Source organism: Nicotiana tomentosiformis, chromosome 8 (genome assembly GCF_000390325.3).
Source record: "Nicotiana tomentosiformis chromosome 8, ASM39032v3, whole genome shotgun sequence".
NCBI lineage: Eukaryota > Viridiplantae > Streptophyta > Magnoliopsida > Solanales > Solanaceae > Nicotiana > Nicotiana tomentosiformis.
The window spans coordinates 139,712,370-139,728,995 of record NC_090819.1 but is presented as its reverse complement, the minus strand read 5'-3'; the positions used below and the strand labels follow the sequence as shown (position 1 = coordinate 139,728,995).

General features: G+C 35.4%; 2 protein-coding genes and 1 non-coding gene across 3 annotated transcripts; 1 reads left to right on the top strand and 2 right to left on the bottom strand.

Moving 5' to 3' along the window:
- Positions 1–2,194: 2,194 nt before the first annotated feature.
- On the top strand, positions 2,195–4,365 carry LOC104106408 (probable WRKY transcription factor 53). Its single transcript, XM_009614948.4, has 3 exons — positions 2,195–2,720; positions 2,822–2,950; positions 3,553–4,365. The coding sequence occupies exons 1-3, from the start codon at positions 2,365–2,367 to the stop codon at positions 4,163–4,165; spliced, it is 1,098 nt and encodes a 365-aa protein (XP_009613243.1). The 5' UTR covers positions 2,195–2,364; the 3' UTR covers positions 4,166–4,365.
- A 1,586-nt stretch (positions 4,366–5,951) lies between these two features.
- Positions 5,952–12,870, bottom strand: LOC104106409 (protein SEH1). Its single transcript, XM_009614950.4, has 8 exons — positions 12,517–12,870; positions 11,198–11,309; positions 10,528–10,628; positions 8,321–8,398; positions 7,631–7,786; positions 7,181–7,293; positions 6,576–6,702; positions 5,952–6,398 (listed from the first exon to the last, which is right to left on the bottom strand). Exons 1-8 carry the CDS (start codon positions 12,673–12,675, stop codon positions 6,267–6,269), a joined length of 978 nt encoding a protein of 325 aa, XP_009613245.2. The 5' UTR covers positions 12,676–12,870; the 3' UTR covers positions 5,952–6,266.
- LOC117279235 (small nucleolar RNA snoR104) lies at positions 9,715–9,832 on the bottom strand. Its single transcript, XR_004509641.1, has one exon. It is a non-coding gene; the product is annotated as a small nucleolar RNA snoR104 (small nucleolar RNA).
- Positions 12,871–16,626: the final 3,756 nt, after the last annotated feature.

Genomic DNA, 16,626 nt, shown 5'->3' with positions numbered 1-16,626 from the left:
AAGAGAACGAGATGAATCAATGTCAAAGCCCCAAAAGGATAATATTTGCTGGATGTTATGTAAATCTCAGTAAATCTGAATGTGTGAATGAATCAATGTCCCCCCTTGTACAAATGATAACCACTCTTAATATAGTGGTGGGGGTGGGGGAGGGGGAGAAATCCTACTTTGGATACAATTAAAAATACACAGTGGAGATCTCATGATAGATCAATTAATTAGCTTTTCCTTGATTCAAGCCGTGATTTCCGCCAAGATTCTACCCCCAATTGCGATTATAACGACTTTTATGTCTCTTGGCTAGATCTCGATCCCGACCGCTCTCGATCGTGATTGGTCTCTATTCGCTCGACCTTTATCTAAGCTCGATCTCGATCTTGGCTGCTCCCGATCTTGATCGGTCTCTATTTGCTCGCCCTTTATTTTGACCGGTCTCTGGAATTCGAACTCGATCCTGGCTAATCTCGATGTTGATCGGTGTTTGGGGCTCAAACTTGACAATCCAACTTCACATCACAGCTTGATATTATAATGACGAACCTCGGTCTATCATGTTTCAATCTTGATTAGTCACACGAAGGGCAAACTTGGTTTTGACCGTATACACTCTCGCCGAGTAAGTTCCAAACCAACAAAAAGTTTAAACTTTCAGACTAACAAGTAGTTTACATCCTTGTTACTACTATATTTACATTTTGTAATTGGCTATAATTAAGCATGTAAAAAGCTTTGCCTTTTTGTTTCTTTTGGCGCTCTTCCGTAACGTCTTTATATGCTAATGAAAGAATCTAACATGGTTCTATTTTGCTTTCTTTTTATTCCTTTATTTCTTAATGCTGAAATCTTTAGTTTATGGGGTTTGGCTATTGGATATAATTGTGATATTATTGTAGAACGAAGAAAAGTTCTCCAAAGGCATTATTAGTTTTTTTTTCTTTTTTCTTTTTCGAAATTGAGTAATGATTTGGTTTAGGACTAGGGATGTTCGTTTGGATCGGATATCCGAAATCCGAACCGATTCGCTCAATTTCGGATTTCGAATATTTGTATCGGATTTCGTATTGTGTTTATTAAAATTTCGGATATTCGGATCAGATTTGGATTGATATAATTGAAACCCGATCCGATCCGAAATTATTAGGGTGTGTATAAATATTAAACTTTAATTTCTGATAGTCATTACTTCCTTTACATGTTCCTCCAAGTTATTACCTTTACAATTGATGGATTTAGCTATATTGGCACCATAGTACTCTCATAATTGCATAAACATGAATTTTTCTTACTTTATTGCCTCTTTTACAAAGAAAATATTCATATAAGTTTGCAACTTTGAGGCCTAATAATCTGATCTGAAATCTGAAAATTCGATCTGATCCAAACTTTAAAATTCGATCTGATTCGATATTAATTCGGATCGGATTCGGATTGCATTTTGTAGAATCCGAAATTCGAAATCCGAATCCGAAATGTGATAAATCCGATACGATCCGATCCATGCACAATCCTATTTAGGACCATATATATGAATTTGACGGCAATAGCTATTTTTGTCCTATTCTCAATTATGGTGCTTTGGTTTAGGGTCATATGTAGGTCGCGTTTTAAATATTCTTTTACTGATAACGCTTACCGTTCAATAAATAATAATTCTCTCTTCAGAAAAGAATTAGACCTTCAGCAATTACATGAGAATTCACAATTATTACACACCAGTCAAAAATTATTATATAGCATGAGGTAACATAATTCAACTCCTAATTCGTTTAACTCTTATTAGTAATTCAACTTAAAATAATGTACTGTCTCATAAAATATCAACATGACAACATTTCCCCTACTTAGAAGTTGAAGATAATAACTCATCTATTTTATGTGGACGTGGAGATTTATGAAAAGAAAGAGAGAAAAAAATAAAAGATTGGAGAAAGTGATTTATTTGTTGTTAGTGGATTTTTTTTGTGTGGGGGGAGGGGGGGGGGGTTATTGGAAGTTTGAATTGGTCAGCATTTGGACTTTGTTCACTAACATTTTTTTGAAAAAAGATTATGACCAAAGACTGGTCTACTAAGAAAAACTCGTTTTCCACAGTCAACTTTCAAACTATCTTCCATTTCACCATTCCCTTTTTGAGTATATTTTTCCACATTGCCTTTTTCTCACCTTCCCTTTTATATATAAGCTGCTTCTACTCTCTAATTTCATCATCATTTTCCAAAATTTCATGCACCCAACTTCACAAATATTTTCAGAAACTTCTCTTTTCCTTCTTCAGAAACTTCTATATTCACTTCATTTATTTATGTAACTATAAGCACCTGAAATATAACTAGCCATTTATTTCCCCAGCATTATTTCAAGAAAATGGATTGTGGTTTCAATTGGGAATACAATTCATTGATCAATGAATTAACACAAGGGATGGGACATGCTAAGCAACTAAGAGCATATTTCAGCTCTGCAGCTTCTTCTTGTTCTTCTAATAAAATTCAAGAATTGCATTTGCATATGCAAATGATTCTTTCTTCTTTTGAGAATTCTCTGTCAATTCTCAAATGGACTGGTTCAATAACACAAACCCCACAACTTGTAGTAGCACCACCTATATCAAATGTTGCACTTGAATCTTCTTTTTCTGTTGATGAAAGTCCTAAAACTGTTGACTTGAATGGAAATTTCAAAGAGAATGATCAGGACCTAAGATATGTTTCAAAGAAGAGGTTAGACTTGGATTATATTGTCTTAGAATTTAGTTACAAAATGTGATGATTAGTTCATTTTTTTAAAAGCTAAATTGACTTGGTTTTTATGGTTTTTGCAGAAAACAGTTGCCAACATGGACAGAACAAGTCAGAGTTAGTGCAGAGAATGGATTTGAAGGGCCTACTGATGATGGATATAGTTGGAGAAAGTATGGACAAAAAGACATTCTTGGTGCTAAATATCCCAGGTGATAAGTCAGTTTCTTTATCCAAAGTCATAAAACTCAAAAAAATTACTAAAAAGGGGTACCAACTTTTTTAACATTATAGATTAAAAAATGAAAAATTTAACTCAAAATGTCAAAATTTCTTGTCTTTTAGTAATTCTCTCTTGTTGAGCTGTCAAAACGGACTCGTCCAACTCAACCAACCCACGTGGGTTATGGGATTAGATCTCGGGCCGGCCCTTTACTTAAAGGGCATTTAAAATGCCAAGTCAGCTCAGCCCAGCCTAAAGGGTCGGCGAGCTGACATGGGTCGGTCCTATTAGTTTCATATTTATATGAGTTCCAACTCTACTCAAGTAACGAGTTGAGTTGTCTAGCATGATGGGCCAAAATCATTTTGACGGCTCCAGTCTATTAATAGTGTAAAAATGACACCAAGTAGCCACTCTAAAGTGCTGCTATTTCAGAATTAGTCAGTGCATTCTGAATTTCAGTTTTTCAGTTCAAATTTTCGGGACAAAAATGTCCGAAATTGTCATGAAGTTAAGAATTTTAGTTTAAAGTTTCAGAATTTAAGAGAAATAATGTTCCTTTGTACTAATGACAAGTTTTTATATTTGCAGGAGTTACTACAGATGCACATATCGACTAATGCAAAATTGTTGGGCAACAAAGCAAGTGCAAAGATCTGATGATGATCCTACACTATTTGAAATCACATACAAAGGTTCACATACTTGTAACCAAGCTTTTAACTCTGCAGCACAACCAACATCACCAGAGAAATATGAATTCAAGAAACAAGCCAACAATCCAAAAATAGTACAATCGAACCAGATGCTCGCCAACTTACAAGCAAATTTAAGAGTGAATACTAATGACTTGGACAAGAAGGAGACAACATGTTCTTTCCCATTTTCACCTACATTCTCTGGTTTCGTAGACGAAAATCTGCATTTTCAAGTGTCACAAGTTAATGACAATTTGGTAGGAGGTTATTCGCCGTCATTTATCTCTCCCACAACCCCAGAATCAAGCTACTTCTCATTACCAAGCTGCCAAATGAATGGTTCGCAACGAATTCACAGCTTACATAATTCAGAATCAGATCTTCCTGATTTATTCTCTGCCAACACTTCATCAACAAGCTCTCCAATTGTTGGCTTGGAGTTTCCACTTGAACATGTGGAGTTAGATCCAAATTTCCCATTTGATAACTCAGAATTTTTCAGATAAACTCAAACTAGTACTGTCAAAAAGGAATAATAAAGAGGAATAGCTGTGTTTTTCATCACTAAATCAACTCATTAAAGTTGATGATTTCTTCCTTTAGGAAGTAGTAGTATAGAGGTTTTTGTATAAATTAACAAGAAAGCTGGCCAAGGGTAGTAACAAGCTATAGTATTTGTATCAATATAGCTTAGTATTTTTGAACTTCTAGTCATCTAACATCAAGCTACTGAGTGAAACTCAAGCACATTCTTGCTGAAGACACTTGAACATTCATCAATTTAATCAAGCTTGGTTTTTTTTAAACCTTATATTTGCATATAAGAATTGAGTTTGACACCAAGTAGAATAAAATTGTTTAAAAGCAACAAGGATAAAGAAAGATTTAAAACAAAATGTTTAGATGAGTTTCGTGCAAGATATGAACCCAAAATTTAATAGTACAATGAGTTTAGTGCAAGATTGAACCTATTAATTTAAATCCTGGATCCGTCTCTACAGAAAATTGGTGAAATTCAAAAATAGCCAAATTTACAAGTGATAATTGAAAAATAGTCACAGTTTCAAAAGTAATCGAAATTTAGCCAATTTTCATGTAAAGATAAATCTGAAATTCTAGCATAATATACTGGAATTCCACTGTAATATACTGGAGTTCCAGCATAATATATTGGTCCAGCATAATATGCTTGAAGTTCATACACGTGCTCCAATCTCCAGTATTATGCTGGAACTTTCCGTGTGTTGAAGTTCCAGCATAATATGCTGGAAGTTCATACACATGTGCACCAATCTCCAGTATATTATGCCAGAACTTTCCGTGTTGCAGCAAAATAGTGGCTATTTTGTCAATGACTTTGCAAACACTGGTTATTTTTCAACTACCAGTCCGAAAACTGGCTAGCCCGTGCTATTTTCACACAGAAAATACATGGCACTTCAGATGGGCAACTACCCAACTTCTGAAGCCCACCAACATTAATTCTTCTCCCTCCCGTTCACAGGCAAATGACCACTCCTTCGTATTCAAAGACAACAGTAAACTAATCGGTCTAAGATTAAAGTCAAGTTGATCAATCAATTGATTAACTAACTGCATATAGCTTTAATTAAGTATCTATTGAGGGAAACTAACAGTTTTGCAGTTGCAGTTACACTTTGGTGCTCTCTTCTTTCTTGCTTCTTTTCTTTTCTTCTGTCTCTGATTTTTTTTTTTTTGGGGGGGGGGGGGGGGGGGTAGTTCCGCTTTCATTCACTGTTTTGCATCAATTTTTGGAGATTTCAGAAAAATGGAAACTAAGTATAAAGATTGCATAGTGCAGAGTAGCTTAATTTCAACTTGGACATCATTCAGGTGCGACCAGACAAACAAGTAAAAATAGCACGGGCTAGCCAATTTTCAGATTGGTAATTCAAAAATAGTCATCGTTTGCAAAATCATTGAAAAATAATTGCTATTTTGCTACAACACAAACCGGTCCAGCATAATATACTGGAGATTGGTACACCCGCGTATGAACTTCCAGCATATTATGCTAGAACTCTAACACACGAAAAGTTTATAATATACTGAAAATTGGAACAACTGTGTATAAACTTTCAGCATATTATACTGATACTCCAGTATATTATGCTAGAATATTTTCCGGATTTTGAACAATGTTTTCGTTCAGATTTATCTTTACATGAAAAGTGACTAAATTTCAATTACTTTTGAAATTGTGACTATTTTTCAATTACCACTTGTAAATCTGACTATTTTTGAATTTCTCTAAACAAACAAGGCCTATGCTGCCTGCCCAAAGAAGTCAAATTGGATATGAATAATAATAGTAAATCAAAACCTGTATCCCAATTTTCCACACTAAAACAATGGGATAACAAGTTCATGATGTCAGATGAACATAAATTATATTGGGAATTTCCAATATTCCCACTTGCTACAAAACCACTTTATAATGCAAGAGTTGAAGCCACAGAATGATATGCTTTACAAAATGATATGCCTGATGGCAAACTGGTAACGTGGATAACCACCAGAGAAACTGTGTTTTGCTGGGTTGTTGCCTCTTTGTCAAAGCTTGAATGTGAAAATCACATAAGCAACCTAGCTAGTGGGCTCTAATACCGCTTGTTCATGCCAAACCCCATTCAAGTCGGACTGCCACAAGCGAACTACATCATCGCTCCCAGTAGTAGCAAGTGTCATCCCGCTCATGTCCCATTCCATCTGCCATACCTGCATGACAAAAAAATCAAATATGGGGTAATAAAATGTGTGAATTAGTCGCTTGCTAGTCAAAGTTTACCCTAGCAAAAAACTCAGAATAGATAACAAGTGACACTACTAAATTGAGGCTAAGACATAATTGATTTACAAGGGAACAGCTAAACTAAAGAGTGTGGCACTAGGTACCTCGCTGTCATGAGTAGAGAGCGTGGCAACCTTCTCCACCGAGAGCCTTCCATTGGGGTCAGGATTTGATCCAACATGCCATATTGCAATTTCCTTGGAAGTAGAAACTGCTATTAACTCGTACGGCCTGAAAAAGGAAGCTTTTAAGTTAGAAAGCGCATCCAACAAACTGAGCAGATAAATTTTTCTTTGCTTTGCAGGACTTTGGAAACCACCCGTGAATTCTAGCACTGAGCAATTTTAAGCCTCAGTCAGCTGTCGAGTTGAGTGTATAGTATTTGCATTTTTTATAACGAACAAAAAGAAGCAGACACTGCACACTCAACTAAACAGTTCTAAGGAAGTCATAATTATTCAATTATTAAGATACAGTATCTGCATCATATATGCCTTAAATGTGCAGAGACATCTGTCCATGGGTTAAGTACAGTATGTACAATGGAAATCCCTTACTCACCCAGATTAATAGTGGATCGTTCAGGCTAGAAATCTCCTTGGCCAAAAAGGAAAGACTACAGAAACATCTTTTGTAAACTCCCTAATACCACTGCTGACGTTCATATATGTTCTATAAATGATTAAAGAGGATGTTTCCAAGAGCGAACCTTCCAATATTTGGTGCCCATGCAACTGTAGAGACTGGATCACCTTTATCTGCAGGTAAAGCTAATTCCGCAACTGGAAGCCATCTCTGATGATCCTGATCGAATTCCCAAACCTGTAGAAATCTATGATATGATAACATTACATATGTCCCACCAGAGACCAAGTACACTAGCAGCTTTTTAAGACCATACTGCATGATAGCAGCTTAAGATTTCAAGAATTGCCTCTTCCGACTTTATGAATGCCCAATAAATACATATAAGTTGCATAACTAGCTTTACTCTTCATAAAAAAAAATAGCTTTACCTTTACTCATAATCAACAAGAGTCTGAATGCAATAAATACACTGCCAAGTTTTAGCTAATGAAGAAAGACTTTGTAAATAGAACCAAATAAGGATTTTAGAACGCAACCCTTAAAGTAACATAAAGAAAGGAACTCATCATACCTTGGAGGAGTTCATGTGTGGCATGTCAGAATTAAAACCCAAAACAAAGCTTGATTGCTGAATTTCTCCTTTTAAAGGATTCCAAGCAATAGAAGCAGATCGGCATGAGACGTTTCCAAATTTAGATACAGATTCAATGACATTCTGAAATTCAGCCTACAGAAAAGAGGACTAAAAGTTAGCCTCTGCAATTTTCAGTAACATACATAATGTGTCATCTACAAGATGTAGTCAAAAGAGCTTAAAAATGCTACCTATATAGGATAACCAGCTCAAGAAGGTAACAGAAATTAAGAATTAAGAAAGTACACCATGAAGAAAAGAGCAAAGACATGGGGAGCTTGCAGAGGATATTATTATAATACACATTACTGTAATGGTTGGTGACCAGCAAACCACACAACGATAGGGCACACCAAGCTTTGGTGCCAAAGAACCACCAGTAGAATTTGGAATTTGTACAATTGCCAAAAATAAGCAGAATAACACTATTCCTCTGATTCGGTTGGAGCTCTCAATCCAAAATTTAACAAAGATCATTTGTTTGAGAGCATGATCAAAACCATGACTAGGAAGAGAATGCTGATATGTGACCAAATAACAACATGAAAGGTGATTGCCGTATTTTTCAGAGTTTGGTTAGAACAAGTTCTTTTCTGGAAAGGAAAGCAGACATAGATGATAATATACCTGTAGCTGCCAGTTCTTCAATTCAAATGGATCTAGGAGCTCAAACACTTTTACTTGGCCATCTGAATATGCGGCAACCTATGGGAAATAAAATAATGATGTGTCACCAAAATGACTCTGTGTATTCATACTCACTAAATGCTATTGACAGAAAAGCAAGAGTCACTGGATCAAGCAGATTGATCTCAACATTGCCTATCCAGTGAAATTGAAGAAAAAATGAGAAACATAACATCAGATAAAGGCCCCATAAATGTTTTGCGACTAAAATAAAGCAAGACTACAATGTACATTTATACATTGACCACTCTGCTGTATCACCTTCCTCAATGAGGATCCCCACCTAACACATTTAAGTGGCTTTTATAACACTTTGGCATCTCATATTGTCAATTATAAAAGCAAGCAAACCAAAGAAATTCACTTGTAGCTAAAACGAGTGACAGCAGTTGTACACCAATAGAGCTTTGGTGCACCAGCCAACTGTTTTTCCTCTCCTCTATCATGTATCCAAGCAATATAAGCTTCTTTCTTCAGCTTGTACTTTAGATCTGTGCAAAACCCTTTCTACCTAATACTGAAACTTCAATAAACAGTAGAGTGGGGCTGATCCCTCCCTATAACTGACCTTCAGATTGCTTCTGAATTGTCAAAAGTTGCTATTAGTCACATTCACCTCAGGTATACATGTCATTGAGGTGCATAACTCGTAAAACCATAAGATTACACATAAAACAATTATCAAGTCTAAAAGTAACTATGTTAGACAATTATCCAAAAATAAAAACCAAAAGAGCAAGAGAGAGGGAGAGGAAGTTACAGGCAACCCCCCCTCTCCTCTCTCAGACTGAGGAATGCAAAAGAATTTTAAAAGGAAGCCAGATTTTCTGAAGAATAACATGGAAGACCAGACTCTTTCCTATCGCTCCAAAATAAGTACCTAAGAAGAGCAACAACAACAACATACCCAGTATAATCCCACATAGTGGGGAAGTACCTAAGAAGAGCGCAAGCCAAATTTGCAAATTAGACACAACTTACTTCTTGAAAAACTAAGTTTAATGGAACATATAAAAAGGAAGATATTTGTAATGCTTGAATCTAAACATATGATGAGTTTAATCCATGAATTATAGAGTAGAATCCAAAATGCTGATAAATATGAAAACACCAAATGCTTCTCTCACCGAGAAAGAGGAATGCTGGAGTAGTCTTAGAGATCTTTCCTTGGAACATCAAAAAGGAAAGAGAAAAAAACTTGGGAATACTTTTAACTTAGTACCAAGTGATCTTGTTCAAGAGAGCAATTCTTTTTCTTTTTATAAGTATTCTAGACAGTTCTTAGAGCCAAATAACAAAATCCAGTGATGAATTAGTATTAACCTATAGTTGCGTCATGTGCCTCCTGATCAATAGCTTGAAGAACTCTCTCAAGTAACTCGAGCAGATTATGACAGAGTTTTACTGTGGGAAGATTGTATCGGGCAACATCTTACCTCATAGATGCTCCCCTTCTTTCCTTCCAGATGAATTTATTAACTAACACAATCAACTTCACAAGGACTTAGGCACGAAGTAAATTAAAAGACTAATTCATCCTCACACTACCAAAAAAGTTTCAGTTTTGCGACAAGTAAAATAGATAACTGCAATAATTAACAAATATAGAAGCAACCTTGGCATTGTAAGTTGTATTATACGGTTAGCAGATTAGTAGAGGTGATATCATTTCAAAACAACTTAATAAACAAAATTAAGTACCAGTTATGTTGAACAAATTGCGATATAAGCTTTCTAAGCAATAAAAGAACATTATCATAGCAGATCGCTCTAGGAAGTAACAAGAAATCAACCCCAAACGGAAACTATGAAGCAGCAAAAATCCAGAAGAGAAAAAAAAGAAGACGGAGGAAGTCATCTCAGTCGAGGGCAAGCAAAAAGAACTTTTTAATGTTTTTTCAGAGATACATTAAAGAATAGATTGTTCATGACTATCGCGTAATCTCATCATAAAGCCTCTAAAGCACTATAGACATGAAGGAGAAAGAAGAAGAAATCCATTAAGCAAGTCATACGCAACATAGATACCTCCTTTGCTCTAATCCTTCCTCCCCCCCCCCCCAAGCCTTACCCCGCAATTCAAACAGCTACAATCACATTATAATGTCAAATCATAGACATTTACAACCAATCTATTTCCGACTCACCAATTTCAGACTTGTCTTGGAGACTCCAAACTGAACATCCAGAACTTGAGATGAGATTCTGTCAAAGCATTTGCACAGCTTCCACTGAAGTAGCTCTGAATCTAAAGAATAGATACTCATTGTAAGGCTATGATCAAGTTTTAATAAAACAAAAGCAAAAGCAGGAGAAACTATTGTCAGAAGAAAATTTTGAGAAGTATATTACAGGTAAAACTAGAAAATAAAAGATTAAAAAAGAACACAAAAGCGAATCCAGGGTAAGATCAAGATTATAGTTTTACTGCTAGTAGGGGACAAAGATTATTAACAAGAATTTAAGGTAAAGATTTTTCTTCACATTTACTCTTGCAAAAAACAATAGAAAAGAAAGAATAAATACCACAAAGAACCAAAATGATCTGCAATTCGAAATCAAGTTTTATTTTTAGATTTTTTTCTCAATATTTCATAAACATTCGTGGAAGAACAGAGAATAAGTTTTCCTTTGATCCATTTTCCTGTCTCTGGAGATTCACACAAATGAAACCAAAGATTTCACATTGACTATCTCCTTTCATCAGCAAAACATCCCCATGCAAAAAGAGGAGAGGGACAAATAACATAATAGTGTTTACAAGTTAGCTTCATGACAATCATTTCATCATCAAGCATAGAAGAAAAATGTGTTTACCTTCAACCACCTCCTCCCACAACAACAAACTTCCATCAGCACAAATGCATGCAACTGCATCTCCATATTCTGGTGGAGCCCAAATAATTTTTACAATGCTGGATTCATGCACCTAAATCAAGATGTAAAAGGTGGAAATGCAAAACCATAGACTTCAGTTCAAGAATTTAAGGCTACTTTATAATCACAATTATTTTTTTGATAGGTAAGCAAAAGAAATTTTTTCTAAGCTTACTGCTCGGTACTACGTCATTGCTGGAGTTGGACAAAACAAAAAGGACTAAGCCAGTTACAGTTCCTCTTCCTTCTGAAGATAGTTTATATAATTCATCGCATTTTCAATTTCATACTCATTCTTTTAAATTACATCAGCGCAAAAGAGTTCTCAATAAAGCTGCCCGACTGAAAAAAGGAATTAACTTTTCACTGATCTGGAATAGTTATTTCTTCCTCTACCTAGTTATCCTCGAAAATTCAACATTTTGCAAAACAGACCACTAACACCCCAACTTGCCGCTTTCTGGCCATAGTTCGATAATACTACTTGTGCAGTTTTTTCTATGTAAACTTCTTAACAAGATTATGGTACTTGATGCCTCCACAAGAAGCACGAGGATGACATGAATCCTCTCTTACTACATTATGACTTCCCTGCAGAGCAGTGGTACTTAATATATCAGTTTTCAACATTCAATTGGTGATCTCCTATACAGTTGCAGATACGATAGCAAGTTGGAGGATTACCCAATCAGAGGCAAGGAAAAAAGAAGTTTTGAATGTCTGCCCCCTTTTGCATTTTATTGGCAACTTAAGAAATAGGAAAAAATTGAAACGAAGTCAAAAGTCCTTTTTTGGTTATAAGAATCCTTATTATCCCATATAGCCGATCCCAATTATCTTGAATTGATGCATAGTTGTTATTGTTCTATTTTTATGCAAAAGTGCAAATTCCTATATGAATCCTCACTATCCCATATAGCCGAATCCAACTAGCTTGGAATTGATGCATAGTTGTTATATTATTTTTGTTCAATGTGCAAATTCCTACATGTATAAACAGTTGATTAAATTCTTTTGTGAGGCTTGATGTACATTGCTACAACATTATTTGTAAAGTTAACACCATCATTTTTTTCTTTTCCCAAAAGGGGGTTCAATCTATGTCCAAAGACTTTTCCAAAAAACTTCAAATATGTAATAAGAAAAATCGTCCAAAGAACACAAACATTACGACACAGACACATATGACTGTAAAATGTGAGTAAAAGGACAGATAAACAAATTCATAGGAAAAATGCAGAGTATTTAGATTTTCGAACCTTAAATTTAGAAGAGCAAGTGAAAACAGAAGAAGCAGGGTCAGTAGAATCAAAGATGGACAAATTGCCGTCAGTAGAACCAGCTGCTAATCTCTGACCCGAAAAATTCCAAGCAGTACATGTTGTACCTTTGTCCAAATTTATAATAGTTTTGTCCATTTTTGCTTCTACAAAAATCTCAAGCTAATCTCAAAGTCTGCAGCTTTGCTGCTTCTAAAACCCTTTTCTGTCTAGGGCTTTTGCTCTGGATCTGTTCCTTCTTTTTATTATTTGAGACAATTATATAAATCTCCCCTATAGTTTCAAATATTACATAATTTCACTTCATGGTTATGTTTTCTAACAAAACTAATCAAAGTACACTCATATGTCCCAATTCCCATTTTTTGTGGCATTGGCATACTTCAGATTATTCAAACAAGAATAACATATTTTTATATTTAAAAATAATATAAAGTTAATTTTTTTATTTTACTTTTAATAAAATAATTTATAATCACACAAATATGTATAATTTATTTTAGATCATAAATTTTAAAAAATAATTAAATTTTAAACTTCGAGTTCAATCAAGCACGGCCACGTTAAATTGGATCAAAGAAGTAATATAAAAAGAAATAAATTTAAAATCCAAATTTGCCCCTCTATGGTTGGAATTGTGTTAAAGTCACTAGTGGTTGTACTTTCAGTTTGTTGATATCTTTACTGTTATCAAATTGTCTAGTATTTATCATTCACTCTAATGGAGCTTTAGTGTGGACTATGAAATTTTGAATACGGTGGTTAAAATTACAACAACAATAACTCAGTAATAATCTTATTAGTGAGTTTGGGGAGGGTAGAGTGTACGCAAACTATACCCTTACCCCGGAGGGGTAGAGAGGCTGTTTTCGGGAGACCCTCGACTTAGAGACAAAAGATATGTAACAACAACATAAACTAGACAAATAATATCAGTATCGTAAGAAACAACAAATAAGTGAAAGGACAATAATTATGGTAATACTAAAATTGAAAATAAAAAAGTGTGATGAAACAAAAACCGTTAGTAGTCCTAGACAAAACACTATCAGATTAGCCGGAACAATGAGGAAAAAACGCTCAATTACCCCCTAACATACAATCCTAATGTTCGACCTCCACACCTCCTTATCCAGGGCCATGTCCTCGGAAATCTGAAGTTGCGTCATGTCGTGTCTGATCACATCGCCCCAATACTTCTTAGGTCGCCATCTACCTCTCCTCATACCTGTCAAAGTCAACCGTTCACACCTCCTAACCGGGGCATCTAGGCTCCTCCTCCGCACGTGCTCGAACCATCTAAGTCTCGCTTTATGCATCTTGTCGTCCATGGGAGCCACGCCCACCCTCTCCTGAATATCTTCATTCCTAATCTTATCTAGCCTAATGTGCCTGCACATCCATCTCAACATCCTCATTTCGGCTACTTTCATTTTCTGGATATGAGAATTCTTGACTCGCCAACACTCAGCCCCATACAACATGGTCGGTCTAACCACCGCTCTATAAAATTTACCTTTAAGTTTCAGTGGCACCTTCTTCTCACACAGGACTCCAGACGCTAACCTCTATTTCATTCATCCCACCCCGATACGGTGCGTGACATCCCCGTCGATCTCCCCATCTCCCTGGATAATGGACCTAGGTACTTGAACTCTTTCTCTTAGGAATGACTTGCGAGTCAAGCCTCACATCCACGTCCGCTTCCCCCGACACATCGCTGAACTTACACTTTAAATGTTCGAACACGGTGGTTGAAATTCACATGTGAAAATACTTTGGAAAATATCCAAATCTACTTTTTCACTTTGAATATGTTTTAAAATTACCGTACACTCACTCTTGACAAGGTATTAACAGTTATATTATTGAAACACTAAGGAACGATTCGTAGAAAAAATAATAATAAATGGCCTTTTATTTTTTTTTAAAACGTCAAATATTTTATAATAAACTTAATTTGTCAAAATGACTACAAAATTGTGTCTGAAGGGAGTGACATTCTTTTTGTTATTTCGATTTGCTTCATTAAAAGAAAAACACAAGGAATATCCAAATCAATAAACAGGAAATCAGCTACAAATTAATGCATTCATGGCAAAATTCCATATTAAAAAAATAGAATAAAAAAGCAAGGTTTCATCGCCTTAAATTAAAGGAGATTTTTCATGTAGTAGTACACAATAAAGAAGGAAAGTGTCATTGATTTGTACCGATTGAATTAAGGCAACTACCTTATTAAATCATCTTAGTATCATCTCATTATCTATCATTTTAAAAGATGATAATGAGAAAATGAAATTGGCAAACCTAACCGCCATATTTTCCCTCGCAAATGGGGTGTCTTAAAGATAAGTGGATAACCTACCTCTTCACGTCGACAATCACAACCACAGGTTTAATTTGTACACGATATATATTATTAAAGGAATAGAATCTCTCCACTTAACTATAGATTTTGGGTTCGAATCTAATTATAGAAAATTAGTGGAAGAGAGCGTTTTCTTCTTTAATGTTTTTTTTTTTACCTTTTCAACTAATATAATGTTAATTAAGTGAGACATTTAAAAAGAAATAATAGGTTATTTTATAGATACTCTTATTCAAAACAAAAAAATTGTGAGCTAACTCGAAGACCTGAGATCTTAGCTTAGTAAGATGGAAGGAAGCTCTTCGAGCTCTCTTGTCACGATCCGAAATTTTTCACCGACGGGACCATGATGACGCCTAACATTTCACTTGCTAGACAAGCCAACGTAAAAAAATCGTTAAACCAATTCTTTATTTCCATTCAGTAAATAACAATAATTAACTAAGATGAAATATAATAAGTGCAGAATATCATAAAACTGTATTAATTACTACCACCCGGATCTGGAGTCACAATTCACGAGCATTCTAGAATTTACTACAAGTAATAGTCTGAAAGAAATACAACTGTGTTGAATGAAAGAAAACAGTAGGACATAAAAGATAGACAGGGACTTCAAGGTATGTGAACGCCGACAGATCTACCTTGAGTCTCCAGACAGCGGACCAGTAGCAAATCTCGATCAACCTGAACCGGTATCAAAATCTGCACAAAAAGTACAAAGTGCAGCATCAGTACAACCGACCCCATGTACTGGGTAAGTGTCGAGCCTAATCTCGGCGAAGTAGTGACGAGGCTAGGACAAGACACTCACATGTAACCCGAGCAATATAATCATGCTAGTGGCAACAACGGTAAATAAAAAAATAATGCAGAAATAATATGAAGGGGACATACAATGGGGAATACAACATAAAGAGTGGGAATAATGAAAAGTCATAATTAAACAGAAAATCCGTAAACGAATTGAGCAATTAAAACAGCAAAGGAAAACTGCACGGCATCACCCTTCGTGCTTTTACTCTCAATCCCGCCAAATAAATAAATAGAACGATACGGCATCACCCTTCGTGCTTTTACTCTCAACCTCACCCAAATAAATAAATAGAACAGCACGGCATCACCCTTCGTGCTTTTAAACCTCTCATAATATACACGACATCACCCTTCGTGCTTTACACTCTTCCTCACAATATAAATAATGCATGCATGACATCACCATTCATGCTTTACACTCTTCCTCATAAATCACAGAATCAATAACAACGGATAGATAAGAGTATCACAAAGAAACGAGTATTTTTCCCATACACAATAGTACAATGTAATCTCAATTTCGAATCAATATTTGAAAGTTACCAAATCTCAGTGAAACCAAATATGAGTCACCCAATATTTTAAATAACCCGCTAAGCATGTGTAGTAGAATTTAAGACTACAAAATAGACAAGAATAGAATTTCACTCGCATGCTATGGCTCGACAGCGACGCATAGATGCTCGTCAGCTCACATATACATCGTATTTAACAACCAAACACGTAGCAAATGAACACATAATACGTATTCTCTCAAGCCAAAGTTAGACACGACATTTACCTCGCTATGAAAGCCACTTAATTCTCAATCACAACTTTTCCTTTGGAATTCACCTCTAAACCACTCGTATATATTCAAAAATGACTCAATAATATCAAACATTGCTAAAGGAATCAATTAT